Here is a 27,654-nt window from a genome sequence, read left to right as displayed (position 1 = left end):
TACACATCTCCCTATGTGAAGACACACAGCAGTGCTCTGTGGCCACCAAACATCTCTAATGACACCTAAGTAATTTCTGGCCATCTGGGTCTAACTTCGGACAGATGGGAGGCCCAGGGCAGACCAGAAGCCACACCAGGTCCATGGATCAGATCTAAGATCAAAGGAGTCATCCTTACACCGTATCAGAATTCTTAAAGTTTCACCCTGAGAAAAGAGGAGCACCAGCAGTTCCAAGAATGCTCAGCAGTTTCAAAACCAAATCCCACTCAAATATACTCAGATGTGGTCGATAAATACCAAGTAAATGTTAATATTTTAGTTTTTTAACTGTAACAAAATGATGAGCCAGAATGCAGTTACTAAGGAATTTGCATATACTTTAGATAGGAATATGAAACAGCATAACTTTTCTGAAAAGTAACTTGGGAATATATTTCAAAGACTATAACACGATTCACATTCTTGGATCCCGAAGTGTTGTGTCTAGGTACTTATTCTAAGGATATAAAATGTGGTTATAAGTATTTATATACAGAATTGATCACGACAGCATCATCTAGTATAGCAAAATTAGGAAACAAATTAAAAGTCCAAAAATGGGTGAATAATTAAGTAACTTAAGGTATAACAAGACTGTTGCGAGCTAGTGAAAACCATGTTAAAACTGTGTTGACAAGCATGTGGTAACACAAGATCTCTTCCCTACTTAACCAGGAGAAGTATAAATTGGCACAACTTAGGGACAGCAATCTGGCAATTCATTCCTTCAGTCAACAAACACTGAGAACCTGACACTCTTTGAGGTACTTGGAATATCTGTCACAACTTACAATGCACATAACGTTTGACTTAGCATATTCTACTTCTAGGAATTAATCCTTCACATTTTCTCCCAAATGTGGGAAAATGGACAATTTTTAGGTTATCGTCTGCTGCATTTTTTTAACAGCGAAACCTTAAAAATTACCTAAATGTCCATCAATGAGGACTAATAAAATATATTATGACAAATTCATAAAATGGAATGCTTTCCAGCATACAAGAAGAAACAAGGAGTTCTTTATGTACTGATATGAAACAATCTCCAAGATAGGTTTTTTGAGTAAAACAAGACAGGGTGACAAGCAGTACAAACACCACAGCTTGAAAGGGGGGCACATATGTTTTACACAGAATATCTCTGGCAAGATACAAACTATTAACATTGGTTATCTCCAGATATCTGACATAGGGGAGAAAAAAAGACTCCTCATCATATATACCTTTGTACCCTCTGATTTATGTTCATAAAAGTAAACAAAATGTAAATTTTATATACATGAAGAAAAATTAAATTAATATATTAAATTACATGAAAAATTATAATTTTACAAGTTACATGGGGAAAAAGATTATGTGTGGGCATAGGTGACATATATGCAAGTATACATATACAATTTTTAAAAATATTTCCTTTTTAAATATTCTGTATGTAAGACATGTTTAGGAAAAAAGGGACTAAAGATCACAGAGATGTTACTACTAGTTGTTTTTATTCTTTCTAATCTTTCTACAATGGGGAAATACTACTTTTATAATCAGAAAAAGTTATAAAAAACAAAATGTAGTTTAAAAATACTAGCTGATGTAATAAATGACAATTATAAGCAATTGCCATCGCATCAGAACAATGGAACAATAAAGAATCCGGCAAAATGAATCACAAAGGCTGACCATGTTGGGTCATGAGGGGCCTTTTGACAACAGCATTATATTTTCCATATCTTCTTCATACAACCGTAAAGATAAAATACGGTAACAATGGAAAAGAAAAAGCCAGTGAACACTATCACATCCAAAATAGTATTATTCCATACATACCCATGCAGAATTTAGGGCCATATACTCAGATAAATGCTGTCATGAATAATTGAAAAGTTGATTCTGCATGACATTTTATTTATTCACATGTAATACAGGTCAAATTCCATTAAAATAAACTTAAGGAGAGACTCCAAATACTGATTATACCAGAGTTATCCCTGACAGTATCAAAAACTGCTTAAAATCAGGGACTCTGACTGAGATGTAGAAAGATTTTCATACATACCAATTTCCCTTCTAACCCTTATTTGACCTTTATTTGATTCAGTTTCTGAGAATCAGTCTCATAGCTCTGGGCTGGAAACAAGCAGCAAGAACCTAAAATTTAAAATTTGCTGTATTTACTTCTAAGGTAATAGAACTTCAAAAAATAATCTGTTTAGGAAAATAAAAAAAGATCTGTATATTCTGCCCTACTCAGGACCCTTTCCAGGCCCTGAGCATTTTGCTCATCTTTGTTTCCAACCCAGTGCCAAACACAGTGCCTTGTAGCCACAGGCATTTCATGGTATTATGAGATTGGTCCTGTCATGGTTTGCTAAGTGACAAATCCTCTGAAATTGTAGCTCCTAATTAGCTAAACATAAAACATATTTCAAATGTGACTTATTTGACTTTAATACATAAATTTTCAGAAAACATTTCAACAGGTATTTTAAAATCTAGAAATAATCATAAAACTGAAGACAGCATTAATCTTTTTAGTATTATCACACAGTTCTTTATGATTTTAATAAATTAGCAAGACAAATTTTAGAATATACATCATTACATCAATGTATGGGTAATACTGCATGAAATGTTCAGTATAAATCAAACTTGAATGGGACCACTATAAATGCTCAAATAAACTCAAGTCAATAATAATTTACTGTCTCCTGTGTGTGAAAATGCACTATTCTAATAGGGCTCAAAAACAGTAGTCCCAGCTGAAATAAACGTAAGATTATTAACTAGAAAATAAATAACAAGACTGCTACCCCCTAACTTAAAACTGTTCAGTTGCCCAGGAAATTAGCAGGGCTTAAAGATGGTTTAACATACAATGATGCAATCTAGAACATCTTAAGTTAAATGGATCTTGAAAATGACTTAATGTAGTATAGTTTGAAAAGGGCCATTGATGGAAGAAATGGCTTTGATGGCTACTTAGATACCGTGATAAAGCACAGGATTAAGGCATTTCATCATTAGATCCAAATTAGCTGGATCTGAAGGTTTCCTAGGTGCTTACAGAAGACTTTGGTCCTTAGAGAAATGCTGATAAGCTGACATTCTTCCTTCTTAAACTCCTGCATCCCACAAAGTTGGCTACTTTACAGAATCACATTAAGCAAGAAACTAGGAGTGAGAGAATCAAGTCTCTTGCCAGATATCTCATGGCATAAGTAACAGCTGTAACCGTTAAGCAACCACCAGGGGACATAGTTAGAGCAATGTCCCAAGAAGAGGACTTGGGTAAGGCAGCTGCTCTGCAAAGGGCATTAGCCACAACCAGCAGGAAGACCTCCAAGGCAGAACAGTCCAGCACCATGTGAGTAGCAAATATTTTTCTGTATCACTAGGTCCCATATTTGAGAACCAATAGAACGAAGATGTTGACAGAAAAAATCTGTGCCCTCTACGAACTAATAATAGTCCTTTCGTGTCAATATAATTTGCAAAAACTAGATTTAACACATTTAGGAAATTCTATCCCATGTCAGTTATTTTCAGAAGAACAGGTAGTAAGGATAGTCAGAATTTTTAACACAAATTTATCAGATATTACACAGGGATCCCATCTATATAAAAAATGCTCCAATAGAAAGATTTATACCAACCAGGTAACTACAGAATACATAAATTTAGTAAAACCATATTTTTTCCATATTGCTATTAGGATGGCCAAAGAAAGAGGTAACTAAATTCGGTCCTCATTCAAATCACACTTAAAAGAAAATAAGTAAAGCAAGACATGATGCTGAAACAAAATTTCAACTTTTAAAGCTATCCCCCCCCAAAAAAATCCTTGCATAGTAAGATTTCCCTAACTATATAAGAATAAGCATCTTAGAATAAGAACTTTAAAAACCCTAAGTAATTCTTTCAAAAATAAATAGACATTTTTCTCCTTTTTTTCCCTTCTATTATAAATCAAAAGAGAATCATAAATTCTACTCATTCCTCTCTTGGATGTTAAAAATGTCTGATTTCCTTAATTCTAGGAGAATCCCACATTCAGCGACACCTGGATCAACAAATAACATTATCTACATGTCTTCATGATGAATTGTGACATGGTATGAAAAATCTCAATTTCTCTCTTAAAACATTTAATAATATTTAATAGCTATGCCAGCAAAGAATATACTTTAAAACATACAAATTAGTTAAAAGTTATAACATGCATCATTTGAGCAGCATGAGTCCTGACAACAAAAGTTCATTCACGGAAGTTATGGAAACCCAACTAAACATCCATAACTTAAATGTGCCACAGTATTCACCACCACAGTCACCACCACAATCTGAGGAAGACCTAAAGTAGATGCTTCAATTCAGTTCAGTTGCTGTATTAAAAACATACCCATTATAACCATACCTTCAGGGTCTGTGTTGTTCAACTACAAAATTTCTATAATATGTAGGTTCAAAACACAGTCCTTTGCTGAAGTTCAAGTTATCTTTTGTTACAGTGAAGCCTCCAGGCCATAGTTACATACATCTTTACAAAAGAATTCTGAAATTTCAAAATAATAAGCAGAAATTAAATTTTTCTCCCTGCTGATCACATGCCCCATAGGTTACAGTACCTCTGTTTTTAATGACAGTCCACTGTTAAAGAATATTGTTGCAACAGCAATGTAGGAGACGGTTATTTCTGGCTTCAGTGGTCCTAAAGAGACAGAAATGAGTTACTGTTAGATAAGAATTTCCAGCAGATAACTTAGTATGAAAGAAGAATCCATTGGGGGAGGGCAAATGGTGCCTCAAATCTTAGCGTTGCCCTAGTATACTACTGTTCTGACAGAGTTAAGCATTTGCTGCGATGCAGTCTAACTCCGAAGGGGATTTTCCAGAAGGCAAGGACCATGGCTGTCCAGTTCAGCACAGGATCCTCAGACCAGAAGAACACTCTCCTGGGTGAGAGCAGATAGGCAACCTCCTTTAGTATTAGGACCTAATTGCATCTGCCACAGTATCAGTGTTTATATAACAATCAAAATTCCCCAAACCAAAAAAAAAGAGAATCAGTGGAAGAAGGTCCCTTCTCTTTAGCAAATATTACTTTACTCCTTCTAGGATACCAGAAATAAAACTTGTATTCATTCACACACTCAGTTCTGCCCAAGGGTATTCATTTCTACAAATATTTTTTGAGCACTTACTATGTGAATGAGATAACACATACAGAGTAATAGAGTACTAACAATAGGTTAGGTTTGCAATTATTATTACACTGTGCCAGGCCCTGGCTATACTGTAGTGAACCAGACAATCCTGATTTTGCCCTCTGGAAAATCCTCTCTGGAATTAGGCTGGCATCACCCCAAATGTGTTAATGCTATGAGGACAATAACAGCAACCCTGATACTTACTTCTTTTTGTAGCCTATATACAATTCTCTTAAAGACCCAATGTGTTGGGGCGCCTGGGTGGCTCAGTCGTTAAGCGTCTGCCTTCGGCTCAGGTCATGATCCCAGGGTTCTGGGATCGAGCCCCACATCGGGTTCCCTGCTCCGCGGGAAGCCTGCTTCTCCCTCTCCCACTCCCCCTGCTTGTGTTCCCTCTCGCTGTCTCTCTCTCTGTCAAATAAATAAATAAAATCTTTAAAAAAAAAAAAAAAAGACCCAATGTGTTAACCAAAGAACAACATTCTTTTAAAAGATGTAGTCTGAGAAAATGCCAGTTTGTACTTATGTACCAGTGGTTCTCCAGCAACTGCAATTTTGCCTCCCACAGACATTTGGCAACGTTTGGAAATTCTTTTTGGTTGTAATAACTCAGCAAGTGGGGTGTGTTACTGGCATCTAGTAGACAGAAATCAGGAGTTCTGCTAAACAACCGAGGAGGGCACAGGACAGCCCTCCCAACAACAAAGAATTAACATGTCCAAAATGTCAATAGTGCTGAGGTCAAGAAACACTGGCATATGCCAACATTTTAAAATCTGATCACCTCATATTTGACATTCTATTCAGCCCTCTCATGCTGAGTTGAATAGTGTCCTCCAAAATTCATGTCCACCCAGAACCTATGAATGTGACCTTATTTAGAAATTGGTTCTTTGCAGATAGATGTAACCAAGTCAAGATGAGGTCTTATTGGATTATGGTGGACCCTAATCCAATGATTAGTATTCTTACAAGTAGAGGTAAATTTCGACAGAGTCACGCACAGAGGGAAGATGGCCATGTGAAGACAGAGGCAAAGCCTGGAATTATATTATCATAAGCCAAGAAACACCAAGGACAGCCGGCAACCACCACAAGCTAAAAGCCAGGAAGGATTCATCCCTAGAGTCTTAAGTGGGAGCATGGCCCTTGACTTCAAAATTCCAGTCTCCAGAATAATTTCTGGAAAATAAATCTCTGTTGTTCTACACCACCCAGTTTGTGTGAATCTGGTGTGGTAGCACTAGGAAACTAAGACCCTCCCTTATGCAACAAGACCACAATCATAGCTCCACCGTTCCCTGCGGCCCTCCACCATACCCACAGGTATTGCTCGATAAGTAAGACCAAGCTCAGGAAAAATCACCATTCAGTCAACAAATATTTACTAAGCAACTCTGATATTTTAGGCATTTGTACTATATCAATGAACAAAAAGAAACAAAGATCTTCTCAAATATAGCAATAAATTCTTGTATATACTTGGCATTTAAACAAATTATTTTGCTGAGATCTGAGAAAAGGGAGCAAAAGGAAGAAGGCAAGTGCAAAAGGCATTACATTTCAAGGCAGTAAAAGTATTCCAAAACTTAAAAAGAGGTGCATTTTTTATACTTGTGAGTGAATCTGTCTCTACAGCTCACACTTAGAAATATGTTCTCTACAACTGAGGAAGCTGATTCAGGAACAGATTTTAAAGTCAAGGAATCTGACTTGTTTTGGAAGTAAATGCCTTCCAGGAATTTTAAATTGTTTGTTTGTTTGTTTTAACTCATTTTTATTCTCCTCCAATCCTGGGGTGCCTGGGTGGCTCAGTTGGTTAAGCGACTGCCTTCGGCTCAGGTCATGATCTTGGAGTCCCGGGATCGAGTCCCGCATTGGGCTCCCTGCTCAGCAGGGAGTTTGCTTCTCCCTCTGACCCTCCCCCCTCTCATGCGCTCTCTCTATCTCATTCTCTCTCAAATAAATAAATAAAATCTTTATTCTCCTCCAATCCTTTGCTTTTTATGAGACCTTATTCTTGTCAGCTACACCTCTGCCCACAGTGGAGCCCCAGAATTTCTATATGGGATGAGTTAAAATGAGCAATGTGGTCACAAAGGAGAGCAGGGGACTTGTCCAAAGATGTACCTCCACAGCAGGGACATGGTTTCCTTAGACTGCATGTTTCTTTGGGGCAGCTAAAGCATCTACGTTAGTTGGCCAACAACTATATTTTTTTAAGAAGCTAACTCTTCCATGCTACACACACACACACACACACACAAACACAAACACACACACACACAAATACACATGATAACTATGAACTGATTGGCATAATTCAGTGGAATGATTCCTGGCTTTTAATGTTTTAAATTCTAGAGACGGGGTACACGGTCTTTTGTATTAGATGCACATCTAAACAACTTTAATCCATGGAAGAACATGATGAAGATATTCCATGTCTTCCTACAATGTACCTTTCAAAAGCCTGGGAGGCTCAACTGGTTAAGTGTTCGACTCTTGATTTCGGCTCAGGGCATGATCTCGGCTCAGGGCATGATCTCGGCTCAGGGCATGATCTCGGCTCCAGGGCATGATCTCAGGGTCGTAAGATCTAGCCCTGCGCTGAGCTCCATGCTGGGCGTGGAACCTGCTTTAGATCTCTCTCTCTCCCTCTCCCCCTATTCCTCTCCCGCCTCTCTCTCCCTCTCTTAAAAAAAAAGGTGGGGTGAAGAAGGAATTAATTCTGATTTCAAGAAACCTAAAGCCTCTTTGAGAGGTGATCAACTGAAATGCTAATAGATTGCCCAAGTTGGGAATGGGGACCTAGAAGTCACACAGGCCTGAAATAAACACTAGGTAAATATTTGCCCAGAGGTGAGAGTTGAGACTACATATAAAAATGAGATCTGGCCTCTCTCCAAGATAATGATTATATACTCCATGTCACCAAAATAGATCTGAATAAGATCTGAATCTTAAGATGGCTATAAAGTTCAAAGCAGAAATAAAAGTTTTAGCTTTTCCTTTAAACAAAAGAAAAAAAAAAGTTTCTCAGTGAAAATGGAATAGGGTAGCAAAATCAGAAGAAAAATTAGCCAGAAAAAACGAGGCAATTTTTGGGCTCTCCAAATCCATGCTTTTTATTGGGGGAGATAAAAGAAAATGATTTGGAATGCTTAAAAATGCAAGGAACTATTACCATTTCATAAAATCTACTCATCACCAAGTAAATTTCACTTCTAAACCTAATCTAGGATATTAATGCGAACATACTTTAGCTTCAACATGTTTCTGCTTATGTTTTTTAATGGAAAAACAAAGCAGTTTCCTTTTAGGATTTATGTCTTATTAATGTCAATAATCTAAATTAAGATGCAGGTAGAAATGAGAAACTTACTCTGTCCTTCCAAAGAAGGAAACCTTTCTGTTCCCAAGAATGAATAGCACAGTGTTAGACTCTGGTAAACTCTAAGGTGTGCATAGCTCAGGGCTTCCCTAGGTTGCACTGGACCTGGAACAGATTATCAACACCTCAGAATCTACACATTTACATTTACCCCGACTATTTTCAACTTCTCCTATATATTTAAAAATGAAATGTACCTGAGTAAAAAGGACAGTGAACTAAGAATTAAATTATCTAGGCTAGTACATGTGATGCTTTTTCCCACTTGGAAAGTCATTCAACATCTCTAATTTTCAGGTTTCCATTACCTATAAATTTCCTGTGATACATAATTCACCTATTGGCCGTACAGACTGTTTTTAAAGGGAGGTCAGATCAAAGGTATGATATTTTTAAGTGCAGAGGTCTTGCACTTAAATCATTTCAGTATAAAGAGTGTAGTCGTTAAGGTACTGACCCAGGTAAAGATGAAGTGAACATCTTAACAAATTTAAGACTACCAAAACTTTTCCTATTTAAAAGAATGTCTAGGAAACTGTTCTATTGAAAATTGTTCAGTCAATATGAAGGCACTAAAAATCACAGTTCCCAAGTGTACAGAGCCCATAAATGCAACCTATGACTAAAAATTATAAGTACAAAAAAATAGAAACAAAAAAAATAAAAATTACAAGTACAAAGAGGTGATTTGGAGGCGCCTGGATGGCTCAGTTGGTTAAGCATCTGCCTTCAGCTCAGGTCATGTCCTGGGATCAAGTCCTGCATCGAATGGGGCTCCCTGCTCATCAGGGAGTCTGCCTCTCTCTCTCCACTTGCCTCTCCCCCAGCTCATGCTCTCTCTCAAATAAGTAAACAAAATCTAAAAAAAAAAAAAGAGGTGCTTTTGACCATTCTAAAGAGCAAGATGTAATAGAAACATTTTCAGCAACCATTCTTCTCCTTATCTTAGATTTTTGTTGTTTTAACTTGTGAAGTGAAAGTGTTATTTGGTACTATTTGGAGGTTTATTTTTACTTAAGAGGTTTCACAGGTGGAAAGGTCAATTAAAAGCTCAACAGAATTATCAAGAACTTAGTCTGACAGCCTATATAAGAAATCCCAAACAATCGTTTGTTCTAATTTTTTGGAAAAAGTAATTTTTGCACATGGACAGTTATCAAATCACATGAGTACATTGTTATTTAATATTAGCTGATTCTGCTCTGCTCTTTTGAGCTAAAATTGAGGCACTGAAAATGCCTTTATTGTAGAGTCCTTCTTTATAATATTCATTTTAAATTATTTTTGCCAAGAAAATTTGTATGGGTTTTGCAACTAGTATGAAAAAAAATGGAGAGCCCTGGTGTCCAGTGCCTCTTTCTTGAGCTAGCCAACTAACCAAGGATGAGTCACCTGACCTCAGGTCTCAGTATCTTCAACTGTAAAAGCATCTTGTTGGCTTAAAATATTTAAAGATCCCTTTCAGCTCTTAACATTCTACTCTTATAATTAAACGAAGAAGTGAATTATCCTGGATTAATAGCTTAAGTACCGGTAAAAATCGGAAGCAATTATTTCTAAGATACGATAATATACCAAAACTTCAATAAGCAGAGTCAGAAGGAACAAATAAGATTACAGAATCCATCTTTCCTAGGGCTTTGAAGAAGCCCTAGGAAAATGATTCAGCATTCAATAACCCTTCTTCCACAGCATCCTGGGAATATAAAATAAAAAGCATTTTACCAAAGCTAGCCCCTGCAGATTTAAACATAAAGATAATACATCACCTGTAATTACACCTTAACAATGAGCAAATAAGAGATCTAACACCCAAGCTAGAAAGTGTGCTGCTGAAGCTAGTTAAGTGTACATTCCAGATCACCACAAAGACACTCTAACTTTAATTCTGCCCATCCAGCTAGCTCCAGGAACAGAGGGTACTCATTTGACAGAACTTGAAACAGCATTCACAAGTTTTCCAAAAGCTCCCAGGGAAGCCAGGTCAAAGATCTTCAGGAGGAGAAACCATGATGAACATCAGCTTTATTCTCAGTTATGTATTCTACACATTTTGTATTAAATTGAACATAGAAGGAAAAAACATAAAATAAATAAAAAGTTTTAATCCTCATAATCTTTGTTCAAGTAATTCCTTTTAAAATATTCCCTGCAGCTACTTCTAAATGGAGGAATTGAGGGTAGATGGTAGAAGGAACCACTGTTCCAATGAGAGATCATTTCATTCACTTCCAACATGTTTTAACAAAGAGGTATATATAACTTCAAATAGCTTACTGAGCACTTCCTAAAAGACTGTGTGTGCTGAATTCTGTTCTTAGTTGTCCCTGTTGTATGACTGACCTATTAAAACTATCAATAAAGGTAGAAACTGACAAGGTCAAAAAGACAATGAATTGAAGAAATTCAATTAATGTTTATGAAAAGTAGGACACGATTGTCTAAGGGTGAAAAGGCAGGGAGGAGAATAAAAGACTAATAATATTTCCAGTCGTTTCCACCAATGCCCACCTCCACATTACAAGGCTCCCACTATTCAGAAACCTGAGTATGATTTTAGCTTGCCTACATTTCCTTGCCAAAATACACACTACACATAGCCTAACACAGACTGTATCTGTTCGAGTACTAACAACTGAGTCCTGGCAGCACACGGAAGTAGTGTCCTGTAATGAAAAAGTGCAACGTGTCAGTCGGCTTGGGAGTTTCTGAAGCGGCGGCAAGTGCAGCAAATCATCATTCTGCAACATGTGGGCCACAAAATCTGAATTGGAGAATGAAGGGTATCCCTTTTTCTTTTTCTTCCCCACCGCCTTTTTTTAAACGTGGGGGCGGGGAAGGGGGGGAGATCAGGAAATAGACAAGGTAATGATGGCCACTCCAAGATAGATGCGGAACTCCTGGCAACCTAGCGTCCCTTGGGACAGGATGCTACTTTGAAGGCGAGGGGAGTAAGTTTCACTCTCAGTCAGCTCACTCCTTAACACTATGGATACTCATTGACTGTTCGTGGAAAAGGTAACCTGCGTTCAAATTCCTTCGCCCCATTCCGAATTACAGTCTGGGGTCGGTAAATTAAAACATCAGCAAAAGGGCCAAATGACACCCCGAGCTGGTCAGTGCCCTTGAGAGAACTATCCACCTCCCGACTACGCTCTCCCCCTCCTTTCCCAGACTCGAAAATTAGTTTTGAAGTGGGAATCGCGAAGGAGCGTTCAGAGGTGCAGCACTTACCCCCATTCACCCCTATAGATGGCTCCAGTTTAGCTCCGGCGATCGCCAGCACTATTCCAACCATGAACCATTCTTTCCTCATTCTCTCCAGCAGCCTCATGTTTGTTAGGGTGGGTGGGTTTTGTTTGTTTGTTTGGCTTTTTTTCTTTTTAAGCTGCGATCGCTTAATCCCCGGGGCGTCTCCACACTTTCCACGGTCCCTCCAGACATGCAGCAGAGCAAGTCAAATTGCCACTTGTAAACTAAAGACCAGGGGGTTGCTCCGGCGGCTTTGAGGAGGGCTGGGAGTAGTAGTATCCAGTGACAGGGAAGTCTCAGTGAGCGCCGCCATCACTACCACACGCCTCATAATAGTCGCGCACGTTGCCACGGCAGCTCTATCCGCGGCTCCCAAGCACAAATGCTCTGAAGCAGACACGGGCCAAGTCGGCCAAGGCAGGCGATCAGATAAGGGAAACTGGCTGCCTGGTGTGGCTGACAGACGCCACCGCCAGGACCTGCGGAACCTTAGGAATGACTGGTGTTCGGAGAGACGTTAGACTTCACAGCCACCCAGCCTTATCGAGGGTCCCGCTCCGACAAACTTTTAGGCACAGCTGCCCGCGCCCCTGGAGCACATCCATGGAGAAACTTTGTTTTGCTTTGCCATGAACTTGCGGGAAAGGTTAGCATGGACTCCGGGCAGGGATTTCTCCGTTGGCAGCTGCGGCGGCGGGGTTCAGGGTGGTTTTTTTGGTGGCGCTCTTCTTCGGAGCATTACGACGCTCCCCCGACGCCGGCGTTGACGTGTGCGCCGGGGGAAGGGGAGGCCACGGTCGGTCTCCAGGTTCTCCGCGGGAGCCCCGGGAGTTAGAGGCGCTCCGAGGTCCGCGCGGGAAAGCGGCTCCTTCTTTTGGGGAGTTTTAGCCCCGAGGGTGGGTTGAAAATTGGGCGTTCACCTAACGCCCAAGTCCGCAGGACCCCTGCCTTCCAGCATCCTCTGCATCCCGGGAGGCCGGGCGGGACCAGCCAGGTCCGTGGCTTGTTGGACCCGAGGCCCCGAGGCCCCGAGGCCCGAGACCCCGCAGGCCCCCGGGAGTGGGGAGGTCTGCAAGGGTTCAGTCCTCTCCTGGGAGCAGGGGACCAGGTCTTCCTTCGGGGGCAGTGATGAGTGCTCAAGTTCCCTCCAGGCAGTCCTCAAGCTCGCTCCCAGCGAAGCTAAGGATGGGCAGGGTGGGGTCCGAGCAAGGGAGTCTGGAGGGTGCGCGAGTGCACGCTCTTGCTTGACCCTCAGGGCCTGCCCACCCAAGCAGCAGGACAACTGTGGGAAGGGGGCCAAGGACCTCAAGTCAAAAAAAAAAAGAAAAAAAGAAAAATGATGAGGAACCGAATAGAGGGGAGCTCCCGCCTTCCATTGGCCCTCGTGCTGGATTCTATGTGTCCCCCAGTTTCTCCCTTGAGGTTTTCTAGCAACCAGTGACATTGATTATTTCATGAATGGGCTTTTTACTCCTAGACCCAGCAGGAACTTCAGCTTCTCCCCAGTATGCACCAAAATAAATGAACAAATAAAATACTATCTGACATTTTGAAGTAGTGTGGTGTCTAACTGGAACCTCAGGTTTGTAAGAGACTTCTAGGATTGTTCAGTGATGCCAGCCTTTAATTCTGAATTTATTTGGAGATTGGAAGAGACTCATTTGGTAATTTCCTCTACTTATTTAGCTTTATCTTGATGACATGACTTGCTGTCCAAAAACTAAGCCAGTTTTTGCAGTTATGCTACCAGTTGTAGGTTACACAGTGTGGAGTGTCATCTAATTATTACATCAGGCACAATGACAAAAATTGAAACTCAAGATAAAAAGAACTTAATAGGAAGACATAGATGACATTAAACAACCTGAAAATGGAAAAGAAAGCACATGAGATGTGATGAAACCTGATGTTAATTATCAGGCAGTCACCAGATAAGTGGAGATGAAAGATAGTTTACACACAATTATCTTCAGTCATTGAAGATATGCTCTTGTATTTAAAAAAAAAAAAAAATCATTAAATGTTATGATTACAGAGAATTGGGCCAGTTTAATTTTATGGCTGTTTGCAAATTCCTATTTACTAAGAGCTCTTTGATCTGTTTACAGCAGAATCTAACTCATGGAAAGGTTTGTTGTTGTTTTTTTTTTAAGTTTTCTTTTAGATTATTTATTTATTTATTTATTTGACAGAGAGACACACAGTGAGAGAGGAAACACAAGCAGGGGGAGTGGGAAATAGAGAAGCAGGCTTCCCACAGAGCGGAGAGCCCGATGCGGGGCTTGATCCCAGGACCCTGGGACCATGACCTGAGCCGAAGGCAGACGCTTAATGACTGAGCTACCCAGGCGCCCCGGTTTTTTTGTTTTTAATGATACTTAAAGGAAAATATAGTGTGTTGCGATTTCTGTTATGTTACTGTAAGACCTATATTAGTTTCCCATGACTACCCTAACAAATACCTAAAACTGGATGCCTTAAAATAACAAATCTGTTTTCTCGTAGCTCTGGAAACCAAAAGTCCATAGTCACGGTGTTGGCAAGGCCATATTTCCTCTGGAGGCTCTAGAGAGAGAATCCTTCTTTGCCTCTTCCAGCTTCTGGTGGTTGTTGGCATAACTTGGCTTCCTTGCCTTATGGCCATATCACTCCAATCTCTGCCCCTCATCTTCCCATCATCTTCTCCTCTGTGTGTCTGGCTGGTGGCCACATCACTCCAGTCTCTGCATCTGTCTTCACATTGCCTCCTCTCTTCTATGTCTCCTCTTCTGTGTGTCTCTTATAAAGACATTTGCCATTGAATTTAGGGTCCACCCAGATAATCCAGAATGATCTCATTTTAAGATCCTTAATTACACCTGCAAATATTCTTTTTCCAAATTAGGTGATTGTACTCTGTCGAATATGTCCCCCAAATATTTATGTGCACCTGGAGCCTCCAAATGTGATCTTATTTGAAGTTGAATCTTGCAGATGTAATTAGTTGAGGTCATACTGGATTAGGATGGGTCCCAAATCCACTTAAGGTGTCCTTATAAGGAGAACATGTGGTAACACACAAAAGAGACATGAGGAGGAGAAAGTTACATGAAGATGAAAGCAGAAGACTGGAGTGATGTGTCCACAAGCTGAGGAATGCCCAAGATTCTGCCTCGGAAACAACCACCAGAAGCTGGAAGAGAGACATAGAACAGATTTTTCCCTCAAAGCTCCCAGAAAGAACCAACCCTGCTGACATCTTGATTCCAGAATTCTGGCCTGAACTGTGGGAGAATAAATTTCTGTTGTTTCAAGCCACCCAGTTTGCAGTACTTTGTTCTGGCAACTCTAGAAAACTAAAAATGGAATCATTCACAGATTCCAGGGATTAGATATGGATCTGTTTTTGGTGTGCCCACTGTTCAACCTACTACAAACCCCTTCCTGCCCTCTCTTTCTTCCATTACTCTTTCTTCAATAATTCTATACCCTTTCTCTTTCATTCATTTTTTTCCTGTCATTTTTTCCTTCCCTCTGTCTCTTCACCTTAGTTTTTTCTCTTTATTACCCGTGCCACTTCACCTGACATCATCCCAATGAAAATGTACATGTGAAAGCACACGTCTCTAAAAGACACATGAAAAATGCTCTTTGTTCAATAAATATTATATTTGTATATTGAACAAATATTTAATGGTCTCCACTATGTGCCAGCATGTGTCAGTGTTGTGCATTCAGTTATGAACAAAAAAAGACAAAACCTGCCCTCAGGAGTTTATAATCTAGTAGAGGAGACAGATGTAAACAAACATGTCATTACAAGTTGCCATCGGAAAGGAACAGGATGTTGTGAATAATCTAGATTGGGGAAAGCCTGCTGAGATCAGAAGGATGAGCAGGCAGGTGGGAGAAAGCTATTACTCAGCAAGGAAGAGCTTGACACCATGGAATTCAAAGACCGGGATAGCTAGATGAGTCAGTGAAGGGAGAGTGATGTGGAAAGGGTAGAGAGAACTGGGCAGGGTACAAATCACGTATGACATCTCATGTCATCACCAAGGATTCAGATTTTATTAAATACTTAGGAGGACACTGAAGGATTTTAGACTGGCTAGTGATGATATGTCCAGTGTGCTGGGAAAATTCCTTAAGAAGCATTTTCTCCACAAACAGTTCAGGAAGAAGTGACTAAGTGAATGGAGCTGGGAAAGACAATTAGTATAAAAACTGTTAAGCAGAAAGAATTAAAAACAAATGACCAGTCACCTCTAGGGGAATGGGGAAGCAGTCTAAAATGACTCCCAGAATGTCCTTCAGATAGATGCCAGTGCCATTCACTCAGCCAGGGAATCTTTACAAAGCAGATTTGGGGAACAGATTTTAAATTTAGTTTATATCTTGTGTGCAAGGCCACCTAGGCATATAAAGAGAGATGTCCGAAGGCAGGTAAAATGAAGGTTTGAGCTCATGAAAACACAGTTGCTATAGTTCCTGGATTCTTCAACAATAGCTTATGGAAACCATAGTTATTAATGTAGCAAATATTTACATTTAAACCTTGTTATTCACATTGCTTACTCAGTCTCTTTGAAGATGATTTGCTTACTTCTAATACTTATGAATGTTTACTATATGCCAAAACAGGGATACATCTTACTCTCACAGACTTTATGTTTAATAAAATGTTGATAGGAATTCTAGCTCATCAGGCTGTTAAAAAGGTTCAGTGGGATAGTGTATATAGATTGCCTTGCACGGAACAGATGCTCGGTTACTCATTTATTCAACAAATATTTATTGAGCTCCTTTTGCGAGGCATTATTCTGATACTGGGGTTACAAGGAAAAGTGAGAGACAAGGGTTCAGCTTTGCTTCTGTATTCCAATAATTGCATAAAAAGAAAAGGAATAAGTAGTGATAAGTGCCATGATGAAAAGAAAACAAGTCACATGATAGAGTAACAAGGAGGCTACTCTGAGTGGTGGGAGAAGGCCTTTCTGAAGGCATGCAATTTAAGCAGAGACCCAAATGATGGGGAAACGTCCACAATGCTAATATTTGGAAGATGAGCACTTCAAGGCAGAGGTAACAAGTGGTGAACAACCTAAGTTACTTCCCTAAGGTAGGATGATCTTGGCATGTGTATTAGTTTTCTACTGTGGCTGTTAACAAGTTACCTCAACTTAGTGGTTTGAAACAACACAAATATGTCATCTCACGGTTCTGGAGCTCAGAAGTCAAAAATGGATCTCACTGGGCTAAAATCAGCATATCAGCAGGTTTGCACTCTTTTCTGGGTTTCTAGAGGAGAATCTATTTCCTTTTCCTGCTTCTAGGGGCTACTTGCAGTCCTTGGCTTTTGGCTCCCTTCATCTTCAAAGTCAGCAACTGCCCACCCAGTCTTTCTCATGACGAATCATTCTGACACACTCTGCTTCCCTCTTTCACTTATAAAGACCCTTCTGATTATGATGGGTTCTCTGGGTTCACAATGTCTCCATCTTGAGATGCCTCCTTTAATCACAACTGCAAAGTCCCTTTGGCCATGTAAAATAACATATTCACAGGTTCTGGGGATTAGAATGGAGCCATCTTTGGGGACCGTTATTCTGCCTACTATGGCATGTTAAAGGTATAGAAAGGAAGGCCAATATGACAGAATATAGTGTGTTGCAGGGGAGGGGGACTGAGTGGGAAGAGGCAGGGGCCAGATCATCCAGATCATGTATGTGTTTGTAGACCCTAAGTTATGAAATGTAGATTTTATTTAACTGTGGTGGGAAGCTACAGGAAAATTTTAAGCAAGGAAAGAACATATTGGCTGTTGTGGGGGGCAGGAGCTTTAAAGAAGAAGAAGGGAAACCAGTTAGGAGGCTTTCGGAGTGGTTGAAGGGAGAGCTCTTGTTGGCCTGCACACGAGAGACAAGTGGTAGTGGGGAGGAAGAAAGGTAGATCATTTCCAGTTATGTTACAGAGGCAGAGACAACGTTTGCTGCTGGATTAGGTTTAGATGACTCAGGATGACTCCTAAGGTTAGCTAAATCCACTGGTTGGGTAAATGTTGGTATCATTTATAAAGATGAAAAAGATAGGGAAGAGCAAATTTAGTAAGGAAAATCAAGATTTATTTTGAGACAGCCATGAGATGCCTGTGTAAAATTCACCTGGAGATTAGCCAGTTGGCTAAACAGTTCAGAGTAAGGAGTCCTTGGCATGAGTGGTCTTTAAAGCTATGGGATTGGATAAAATTACCCAGAGAATCAGTGTGTACTGAAAAGAGTCACAATAAAAGAAGACAGGTGAACTACCACCCTCCAGAGATCTCACCCTCTTTTCAGACATACAGCCGTGCTCTACTCAAAGATCTTCAATGGCTTCATATATCCTGTAGAATAAAATCCACATTCCTTAGTCTAACATACCATGATCTACACATTCTGTAGGTCAGAGTGAGTGACTTAAACAAAATTTATTTTCTCACAGTTCCAGTAGAACTGGAAGTTCAAGATCAAGGTGCTGGCAGGGTTGGTTCCACTCTCCTTGGCTTGCAAATGACTGCCCTCTTGCTGCTTCTGCACACCGTCTTTTCTCTGTGTGCCCACACATCCCTGGTGTCTTTTTCCTCTTCTCATAAGGACATTAGTCATGTAGGATTAGAGCCCCACCCTAATGGTCTCATTTTAATTTAGTCACCCTTTAAAGGCCTTATCTCCAAAAGATTATATTCCCAGGTACTGGAGGTTGGGAATTCAACATATGAATTTTGGGAGGACACAATTCAGCCTATAATAGTGGACTTACAGAATATGACAGAAGTGATTACATGGCCCTTCCAAAACTAGATTTCCAAAAAAACTGTGGCTTCTGTCTGGGATCTTCTCTTTAGCTTGTTTCTTTGCTGAGGGAGGCCAGCTGTCATGAGGTAAGCTACTATCAAGATGCCCAGTGGCAAGGAGGTGATCTCTCCCTCCTACAGCCAGTCAGAACCTAAGGCTTGGAAGTGGATCCTTCAATAGAGTGTCACGGCTGCTGCCCTGGCCTCCACCTCAACAGCACCCAGCTAAGCCATGCCCAGATTTATGACCCATAAAAACTGTGAGATAAATCATGTTTGTTGTTTTAAGATGGGAAATTTGGAGGGGTAGCTTATTACACAGTAATAGAGACCTAATACTCAAGCCAAATGGGAAAAAGTTGAAAAGAGGCTACAGTGAGCATAAACAACTCAGTCAAGAAGTTTTGTTATGCTGTTGAGCACAGGAATTATCTGGGAACTGTGGAGAGATGTGGATCAAAGAGGAGTTTCTTCTTTTGAAGATGAGTGACATTAGAGCATTTCCATATGCTGACAAAATGATCCATTAGAAAGGGAAACCTTATTAATGAAGGAGAGATAGGGGTTATGATAAGTCATAATGATGATAGGTCATAATAATGATAGGTCATTATTATAATGATAAGACCTCTGCCAAAAGATGTCGACTTCCTAATCCCTGGAACCTGTGACTATGTTGCTTTACATGGCAAAAAGGGACTTTGTAGTTGTAATTAGCTTAAGGACCTTAAGATAGGAAGAACATTCTGGGTTATCCAGGTAGGCCCAATGTAATCAAAAGGGTCTTTATAAGATGGAAGAGGGCGGCAGGAGTCAGAGAAGGAGATGTGAAATGGAAGTAGAATTTAAAGTGATGAGATGACTAGAAGGGATCCATGAGCCAAGAAATATAGGCAGCCTCTGGCAGCTGGAGAAGGCAGGGAGATACCCCTCCCAACCCCCAGCAGCCTCCAGAAGTAGGCAGCCCTGCCAACACTTTAGTTTCAGCCCAATAAGACCTATTTCAGATTTCTGACCTGTAAAACTGTAGGATAAGAAATTTATGTGGTTTTAATCTACTAAATTTATGATAATTTGTTACAGGAGCTATAGGAAATTCATACAATGGCTAACTTGAGTACTTGAGAAGATAAATATTGACCCTTTCTATAAAGATGGGAGGGAAGATAAAATCTTTCTGCCCTCAAGTAGCTGAGGTTTGGAGGAATTTAGAGCACAGGCAAAGCCTCTATATCCCCAGACCATATTAACCTGGGAAATGACCATTTGTTCTTTAAAAAGATTGTTTCTATATTATGGTTTAGGATTTCTTTAAGGGATACATAAAGCAGTACATAAAGACAGATCCAGAAAAAGAGATACTGCATTGACTAGTTCTATATTCTGATTATCTATCACTGTGTAACAAACCACCCCAAAACAGAGGCTTAAAACATGAACCAGCTACTTCTCTTTTAAGAGTACAGCTCTCAGGGTGCCTGGGTGGCTCTGTTGGTTAAGCATCTGCCTTTGTCTCAGCTCATGTTCCCAGGCTCCTGGGATTGAGCCCCACAGGTCCTGGGATTGAGCCCTGCATCCTCACTTTCCAGTTATCCACACTCCAACCACAGCATTCCTCTTGATTTCTTCCTTTCCTAGTCTATAATTAATCACTCACCAAGATTAGTTTGTTTTTTTTCTCCAAAATTGTACTTACTTGTGTGCAACCCTTCCTGTTCGTTTTAGTACTACCCTAGTTCAGTTGTTCATTTCCTTTTACCTGGACCACTGCAATTGGCTCTACATAACTGATCTCTCCATCTCTGTAACTCTAATAACACCACTTCTCTGCTCAGGTAATATTTCATATCTTCCTACCTGGTGCCTGGCACACAATAGGTTTTGTGTTCATGAGAGCCTCCCTGAATTTGGTCAGCTGGGCGATGCTGACAGGGTCAAACTTCTGAGCCTGTAAAACTGGGAAACAGGCCCTGAATGGTAATGAAACCACCACAGTAAGTAATTTCTTAGTGGCCAGCCAGGTTTTCTTCTCCTGGTAACTCCCCAATGGTAGTTTGCCATTTAAACTATGACAATAATTATTTTCCTCACACTACAGATGGGAAAATGAAGAAAGATAAGCTAAATTTTCCCCATGACCAATAAATGGCAGATTCAGGCTTCAAACTTAAGTAAGCTTGACCTTAGAACTTCAGGGAGTGGACCTTAGTGATAAGAATATATCTCCTTGGGGTGCCTGGGTGGCTCTGTTGGTTAAGCGACTGCCTTTGGCTCAGGTCATGATCCTGGAGTCCCGGGATCGAGTCCCGCATCGGGCTCCCTGCTCGGCAGGGAGTCTGCTTCTCCCTCTCCCGCTCCCCCCTCTTGTGCTCTTTCTCTCTCTCACTCTCTCTCTCAAATAAATAAATAAAATCTTAAAAAAAAAAAAAAGAATATATCTCCAAGGGGCACCTGGGTGGCTCAGTGGTTAAGCATCTGCTTCGGCTCAGGTCATGGTCCCAGGGTCCTGGGATCGAGCCCCTCATCGGGCTCCCTCCTCAGCAGGAAGCCTGCTTCTCCCTCTCCCACTACCCCTGCTTGTGTTTCCTCTCTCACTGTGTCTCTCTGTCAAAGAAAAAAAAAAAAAAGAAAAAAAAAAGAATATATCTCCAAGCATCCAAATGCCCAGGTTAAAATCCTGACTCTATTACTTACTGCTATTCCCAGGTGACTCTGGAAAAGTCACTTGACATTCCTTAGCCTTAGTTTCCACATCTGAAAATGGCGGTAGTTGTCATATCTACCTTTATGGGCCGTTCGGATGATAAGTAAATATGTCAGAAACATAACCAGTGTCAAAAAATATTGTGATACTTTCTCCCTTATACCTTGACCCACATCAAATTGTGCAACTTCTATGAAAACTTTTCCTGCTCTCTTGAGCCAGAAATAATATTTCCCTGTGTGCATTTCCTCCCTTGTTGCAGTTACATTAAAGTTATTTGTGTACCTACTTTCCTATACTATATTAGAAGCTTCTTAAGAATAAGGATTGTGGTTTTTTGTTTTTTGTTTTTTCCCTGACATCCACACCAGCTAACATAGTACCATGAGATATAATAAACATTTGCTATGTTTATTGACTGGAATAATTGGTGCAGAATCAGAGGATATAATGTAGAGAGAAAAAAGCAGGATTTACCTCTTTGTTATTATACCATGTATCCAAAGTTAAAATTTTCCTGGATTAATTTGTTTCAGTTCCATATCACCCTGTCTATTCACTTGTTGGTAGCATATATTCTGAGTGTTTACTGTATTGACACAGCCAAACCAGGTGTTTCAGATCATATGCAGATGAATGTTTAGTGTAGACATGGCATAAATGCCTCCCATGGTAAGTATGGGCTTGAGTAACAAAGTATATACCAGGCAATGAGTCTTTGCACCTAATAAATATCTAATAACATGAAGTGAGTGATAAATGAAAAACAAATGAAAAGGTTAAAATTTAGCCCCTATTAATTCTTAGGTTCATGATTAAACAACTGGTTCCTTTCCAATGCTCCAAGTTGGCTACCTATACTGTCATACTTCACCCAGATTTTACCAACTCTTTCCTGTCTTTATGATGCTTTTAACTCAACCAACTCCCACACTCTCCATCAAGAACTTCTCACGTCTTGAGATACTTGGCTGGCTCAGTCAGTGGAGCATGCGACTCTTGATCTCAGGGTTGTGAGTTCAAGCCCCACTTTGGGTGTAGAGATTACTTAAAAATAAAATCTTTAAAAAGAGAGAGAGAGAGAACTCAAGTCTTAGCATGGACTTATAAGGAAATTGGAAGTGTAGAACTCTATTCAGACAAGTTAAATAAAAAGCCCCCGAGCGATGTATAGAAACCTAATTTAGATATAATTGTTTGTTCAGTAGTCAACCCATGTAATTCATTTATCACTGGTGGATGATTTGTGAAAATTACAATGGCATTATGATATGATTTTATATTTTTCTTTTGAGAAGTTGAAAAGTCTTATGTTTGCTTTTTTAATTATTTGAAGTAATTACAATTTAAATGAAAAATCCATAAGGACATAATTCTTGACATGTCATGTAACCTTCAAACAGATGTATATTTAAGAGCAATAGTTTTGATTGGAGAATACTTCTATGCTAATGAATATTTTTAGCCCCAAAATGTTACCATGAAAGAAAATGCTGAGTTATTTTCCTGTATTCTAAATATAACAAAGATAAAGATACATAGTGGTCTTGCCAATTACAACAGAATACTACCAATACATGCTTAATTTGAAAACATATTGTAGTTATCTAGCTAATTTCCAAAATAAATATATGGTAATCAGCTTCTCTGAGTGTTGCTAAAACGTTTTACAGAGATAGAGTAATATTTTTTTTCTTTGATAAAGAACAACACACAAACTAATATTAAATAGTTATGAAAATTCCAACTCAAATATAAGAGGTCATGTTTTACATTAGACTAGGAGTATAACCACTTCTCTTTTCTCCTGCACAGGAATTTAGGCACTTAGCTTCTATTGTATTTGTGTTAATGAGAGTTATGCATGTAGATTCCCTCAATTCAAAGGTCATTATGCCCTCTTCACATTGATAACAACTGGGTTTGTCACTGTGAAAGATGTAATGCTACTTTCTTTCCTTAACCCATAGTCTGTGAATGTGTCTCTTTACAGAAGACCTTATGCTCCCGTGGTTTGTGGAAACTCTCCACCTAATAGTTTCTCAGTCTCTTAAGTGGAAATCTGTCTCAGGAAATTAAGGACAAAGAGGAGAGTAGACAGCAGTGGATGATAAGCTATTGGGAAGCATAGTAAATAATGGAGGGAAATGCAGCCCGAAAGAGAGGGATCATTTAAGGCTATTAGATGACAAATCCACTTCAATGCAGTCATTATACCTGTAAATATAGAAAAATGATAATGTTGACAACTCTTCATCACACAATCTGTGTCATTAATAAATGATGAAGGATAGAAAGAGTAAAAGAAATAAAGCCAACACTGTGCATAACAATATCACAGAAGCACTTGGAAAAACTAGCTAAGCTAAAAACAAAGACATAACTTGGTACCATTAACGAAGAATGACTGAGATAAGAAGGAAAAATTCAAAAGCATGTGTGTGTAGAAAATAGCATGAATAATATAGGTTTTGTTGCTTAAATGTTTTACTTTACCTTACAGTTATCAGAAAAATTAATGTATGATAATTACCTGAGTAATTTTTTTAAATGTTGGTTGTTAGGGAAAAGATAGCTGCTGCCTGCATTCCTCTAGGGCAGGGCAAAGATCATTCATAGAGTAGCTGTCCACTTCATATCCCTGAGAGAAATGCCAAACACATTAAAATTCTCCAGAGGGCATTTTTTTTTCTCCTACTAGAAAATTATGTATAGCTGTATCTCTGATTGTCCTGTAAGATTGGGCATCAACTGGAGTAATAAGTCTGATTTAAGAACAAACAAAGATCTAAAAGAAACTTAGAAACCTTACGTCTCTGTAATTTGCAGACTTGTGTACATTCTACGAGGTTCTCGGTGCTCCCGAAGGCTGCATGTTTCGAAGAACAGATTGGGTTGGCTGATTCAAGAGCTGTGTAATCAGAATGGGTGGCAGGGATTGCTGGCAGTCTCCCCTTGTCCATATTCTCCTTTTTTTCTTAGTGATAGAACTCCTGATTCTAGCTGGGCACATGCTGCCAGAAAAAGATTCCAGTTTCCTTAGTAGCTGGTAAGTTGGCATATGACCAAGTTCCACCAATGGAATGTAATTGGAAGGGCCTGATTTCTAGGAAGAACCTCAAAGAAAAGGGAAGTTCACCTCTTTGTACCTTTCTCTTCTAGCTAGCTGGAATGCAGATGGAAAGGCTTAAATCCCAGCATCTGTCTTTCCACCAAGACTGGCAGAGCACAAAAGGCATCTTGTAGAGCTGCCCTACTGGCTCTAGACTGCCTACCCTCAGATTGTATGTATATGAGAGAGAAACAAACTTCTATCTTCTGTATCACTATTATTTTGAGTTTCCTAATCTTAATTAATGTGTTACGCATTTCTGAAAACTAGAAAAGTAAGCAGTAATCTCTTGATCTAAAGAGTGATCAAAAAGTGAATTGCTAATACTGAATAATGCCTAATTATTGCTTTCAACTCATAAAATGTTTTGAACTTACACAGTAGAAACTGAATCACTGATGATAGATTGATTATTTTGTGGCCTTTGTTTTAATTTCATTTATTTAATTTCATTTAATTTCATTATTGTGTGATTATCAATGTCAAATAAAATATTGATCTTCATTTGCTTTTATTGTTGTCTTCATTTTTTTAAGATTTTGTTTATTCATTTGAGAGAGAGAGAGCACAAGCAGGGGGAGAGGCAGAGGGAGAGGGAGAAGCAGATTCCCCGCTGAGCTGGGAGACCGATGAAGATCCCAGGACCTGGAGATCACGACTTGAGCCAAAGGCAGACCCTTAACCATCTAAGCCACCCAGGTGCCCCTGTTCATGCCTTCTTGACCAGTTCTTCATTTTTCCTTCCGAACTGTTGCATGCTACTCTTGAGGCAATGAAACATTTCTGAACACTACACCTAAATACTTGAACCTTCATCTACAGCTACCCATATGCTCATTACATGCAGCTGTGGTCCTAGTGGTTTTTTCCACAGCTATCCTCTATCGCAAGTTCTTGGAAAACATCTATCACAACAATCTTGGTACATCTTCAACACTCATGGGCCTTATTGTACCTTCAAGGCCCCACCACTACCTGGGCAGCTGGCTGACAGTGCTTCATGTACTTTCCTCCCTTGACTGCCTTGAAGAAAAGTGATTAATTATGAAGTAGAAAAGTAAGACGGGAGTAAGCTGTTGTGGTTGGCCTACTTGTCTTGGTAAATCCAATTTGTGCATATTGAGAGAAAGAAAAAGTCTAGCCTGGAGGCCAGAAGCTGAATCTGAAGATACCTTAGAGCCACACCAGCCAGGCTGTATCTGTAAGTCTTATTTTTGAATAAACTGCATTTCTTAGCATCGGCGCTGAGGCTGGCTCACGAATTTTAAGTGGCCCTGGGTACCGGGATTGAAACTCTCGGACAATGAGGAAGAAAACAAGTACTGCTGCTATTTTCCAAAGGAAGTAGAACTTTCTTTTTCTAGTTCAGGGGCTGTTGCAGTTGTGTTTTTCCGGAAAGAAAGAGTTGAATAGCCAGACCAATGGCATTTCCTGATCTATACAGCTTATCAAAGCAGAGCTCTTAAATTCACATGTCCAAATTGCTAGCCTAGTATTTGTACTATACCAGGAGTGGGCAAACTAAAGGCCTTGTTTTTGTAAATAAAAACAAATTCTGTTTTTATAAATAGTTACATCGAAACTTAGTCGCACCTTTGCCCAATTTTTTAGTATTGTCTATGGCTCCTTTACTACAGCAGTAGAGTTGACTAGTTGCAAAGTGATTTTATCACCCAGTGAAGCCAGAATTATTTATTATCTGGCCCATTACAGAGATTTGCCTCTTAAAAGAAGTTTGCCACCCCATCCCTATACTATAAACCTTAAATAAGAAAAAGTTAAGGTCCTTAAGTTTAACCTTTGACTTTTAAGTTCTTCCTACCCTAAAATAACTCCCTGGATCTGTCTACTCCTGGGTGCAGCTTACAAACTTTGCTAGGGAATAAGTGGAAATTTATTATAAAATCCCACTGACAAATTTGCCTGCATCAACCCCAAATAAGCAACACTTTCCTGAAAATACAATATAAAGACCCGAACCCCAAAAGTATATGGGTGGAAATTAGTACCTTCATCTAGAAAGTTATGTCCTTGGGTAGCCAGAGGTTGTTCTGATATAGTTTTTGTTCCTTTCTGGAATATAGGAAAAATGCAGAGGAAATAAAACCAACCAAAGATCAAGAACACAAACATAGAAAAAAAGATCTAGAAGACAGATATATGGCTGAATGAAATAAGTAAAGTTAAAGAGAATTAAGACAATTTAGCATAGAGGAAAAGCAGTGTGAGCGTATATAGAGATCGACAGAAGTAATTCAGATAAGACAAACAGTTTGACTGTCCTGGTTGAGTCATTCATTTCTGGATGGAAGTTATTCACATGTTTTGCCACGAGTGCTTAATCAAAAAAGATTGCTAGAGAATCAATTCTATTTGCATTTGTCTATTTGGAATTTTAGAAATTTAAAACCAGAGGTGAACTTTAAAATAGTTCTCATCCAGTATGCCCATTATACCAACAAGAACCACTTGTGCTCCTCCTAAAAATCGCACACTGCCCAGTGACAGAGCTGGGTCAGCCGGTCACAGTTCCTATTCACAGCGTTCTCTCTTCCATGTACAGTACCCTGGGACATACCCTCCCAGAAGAGCTGTTTTAGTGGCAAAGATTATTAGATACAGAACTCAATTTCGGGAAAGTATAAAACCTTTAGAGATTTAGAATCATCTTAAGCCTTTAGGAGTTCACTTGAAAGATGAAGTGAATTCCTAAGTATACAGGCGCTAGCTGCAAAGTGGATATAATGTAACAGTACATCGATAACCCAAGCATACAGTATCCCTCCCCTTATCCACAGAGGATACTTTCTAAAACCCCTAACACATGTTTGAAACTGCAGGAGTATATAGGACCGAACCCTATATGCACTGTCTTTTCCTACACATACATTCCTATGATAACATTTAATTTATAAATTAGGCAGAGTAAGAGATGGACGACAATACCTAATGATAAAATAGAACAGTTACAACGCTACTCGCTATATGGTAATATGGTAATAAAGTTATGTGGATGTCCTCTCTTTCTCAAAATACCTGACTGTACCATACTCACCCTTCTTGTGATGATGTGAGATAGTAAGATACCTCTGTGATGAGAGGAAGTGAGGCAGGTGTCGCAGGCATTGTGTGACC

At 39.5% G+C, this 27,654-nt stretch overlaps 1 protein-coding gene across 3 annotated transcripts in view; it reads right to left on the bottom strand.

The window, feature by feature from the left end:
- Positions 1–12,206, bottom strand: part of SLC10A7 (solute carrier family 10 member 7) — a 257,713-nt gene extending 245,507 nt beyond the window's left edge. For 2 of the 3 annotated variants that reach the window (XM_035022951.1, XM_035022952.1), the window contains exons 1-2: positions 11,872–12,172; positions 4,662–4,744 (exon numbers count right to left, since the gene is read on the bottom strand). In XM_035022951.1, the coding sequence (XP_034878842.1) occupies positions 4,662–4,744; positions 11,872–11,971 (183 nt within the window). In that variant the 5' untranslated portion in view covers positions 11,972–12,172. Of the gene's footprint in view, positions 1–4,661; positions 4,745–11,871 lie in introns of all 3 variants that reach the window. The other variant, XM_035022950.1, reaches the window with a different exon arrangement.
- Positions 12,207–27,654: the final 15,448 nt, after the last annotated feature.

The sequence above is a fragment of the Mirounga leonina genome, unplaced genomic scaffold (assembly GCF_011800145.1).
Source record: "Mirounga leonina isolate KUSES-001 unplaced genomic scaffold, KU_Mleo_1.0 Mir_176, whole genome shotgun sequence".
Taxonomy (NCBI): domain Eukaryota; kingdom Metazoa; phylum Chordata; class Mammalia; order Carnivora; family Phocidae; genus Mirounga; species Mirounga leonina.
The sequence above is the reverse complement of the archived record's forward strand: the minus strand, read 5'-3'. Positions and strand labels throughout refer to the sequence as shown.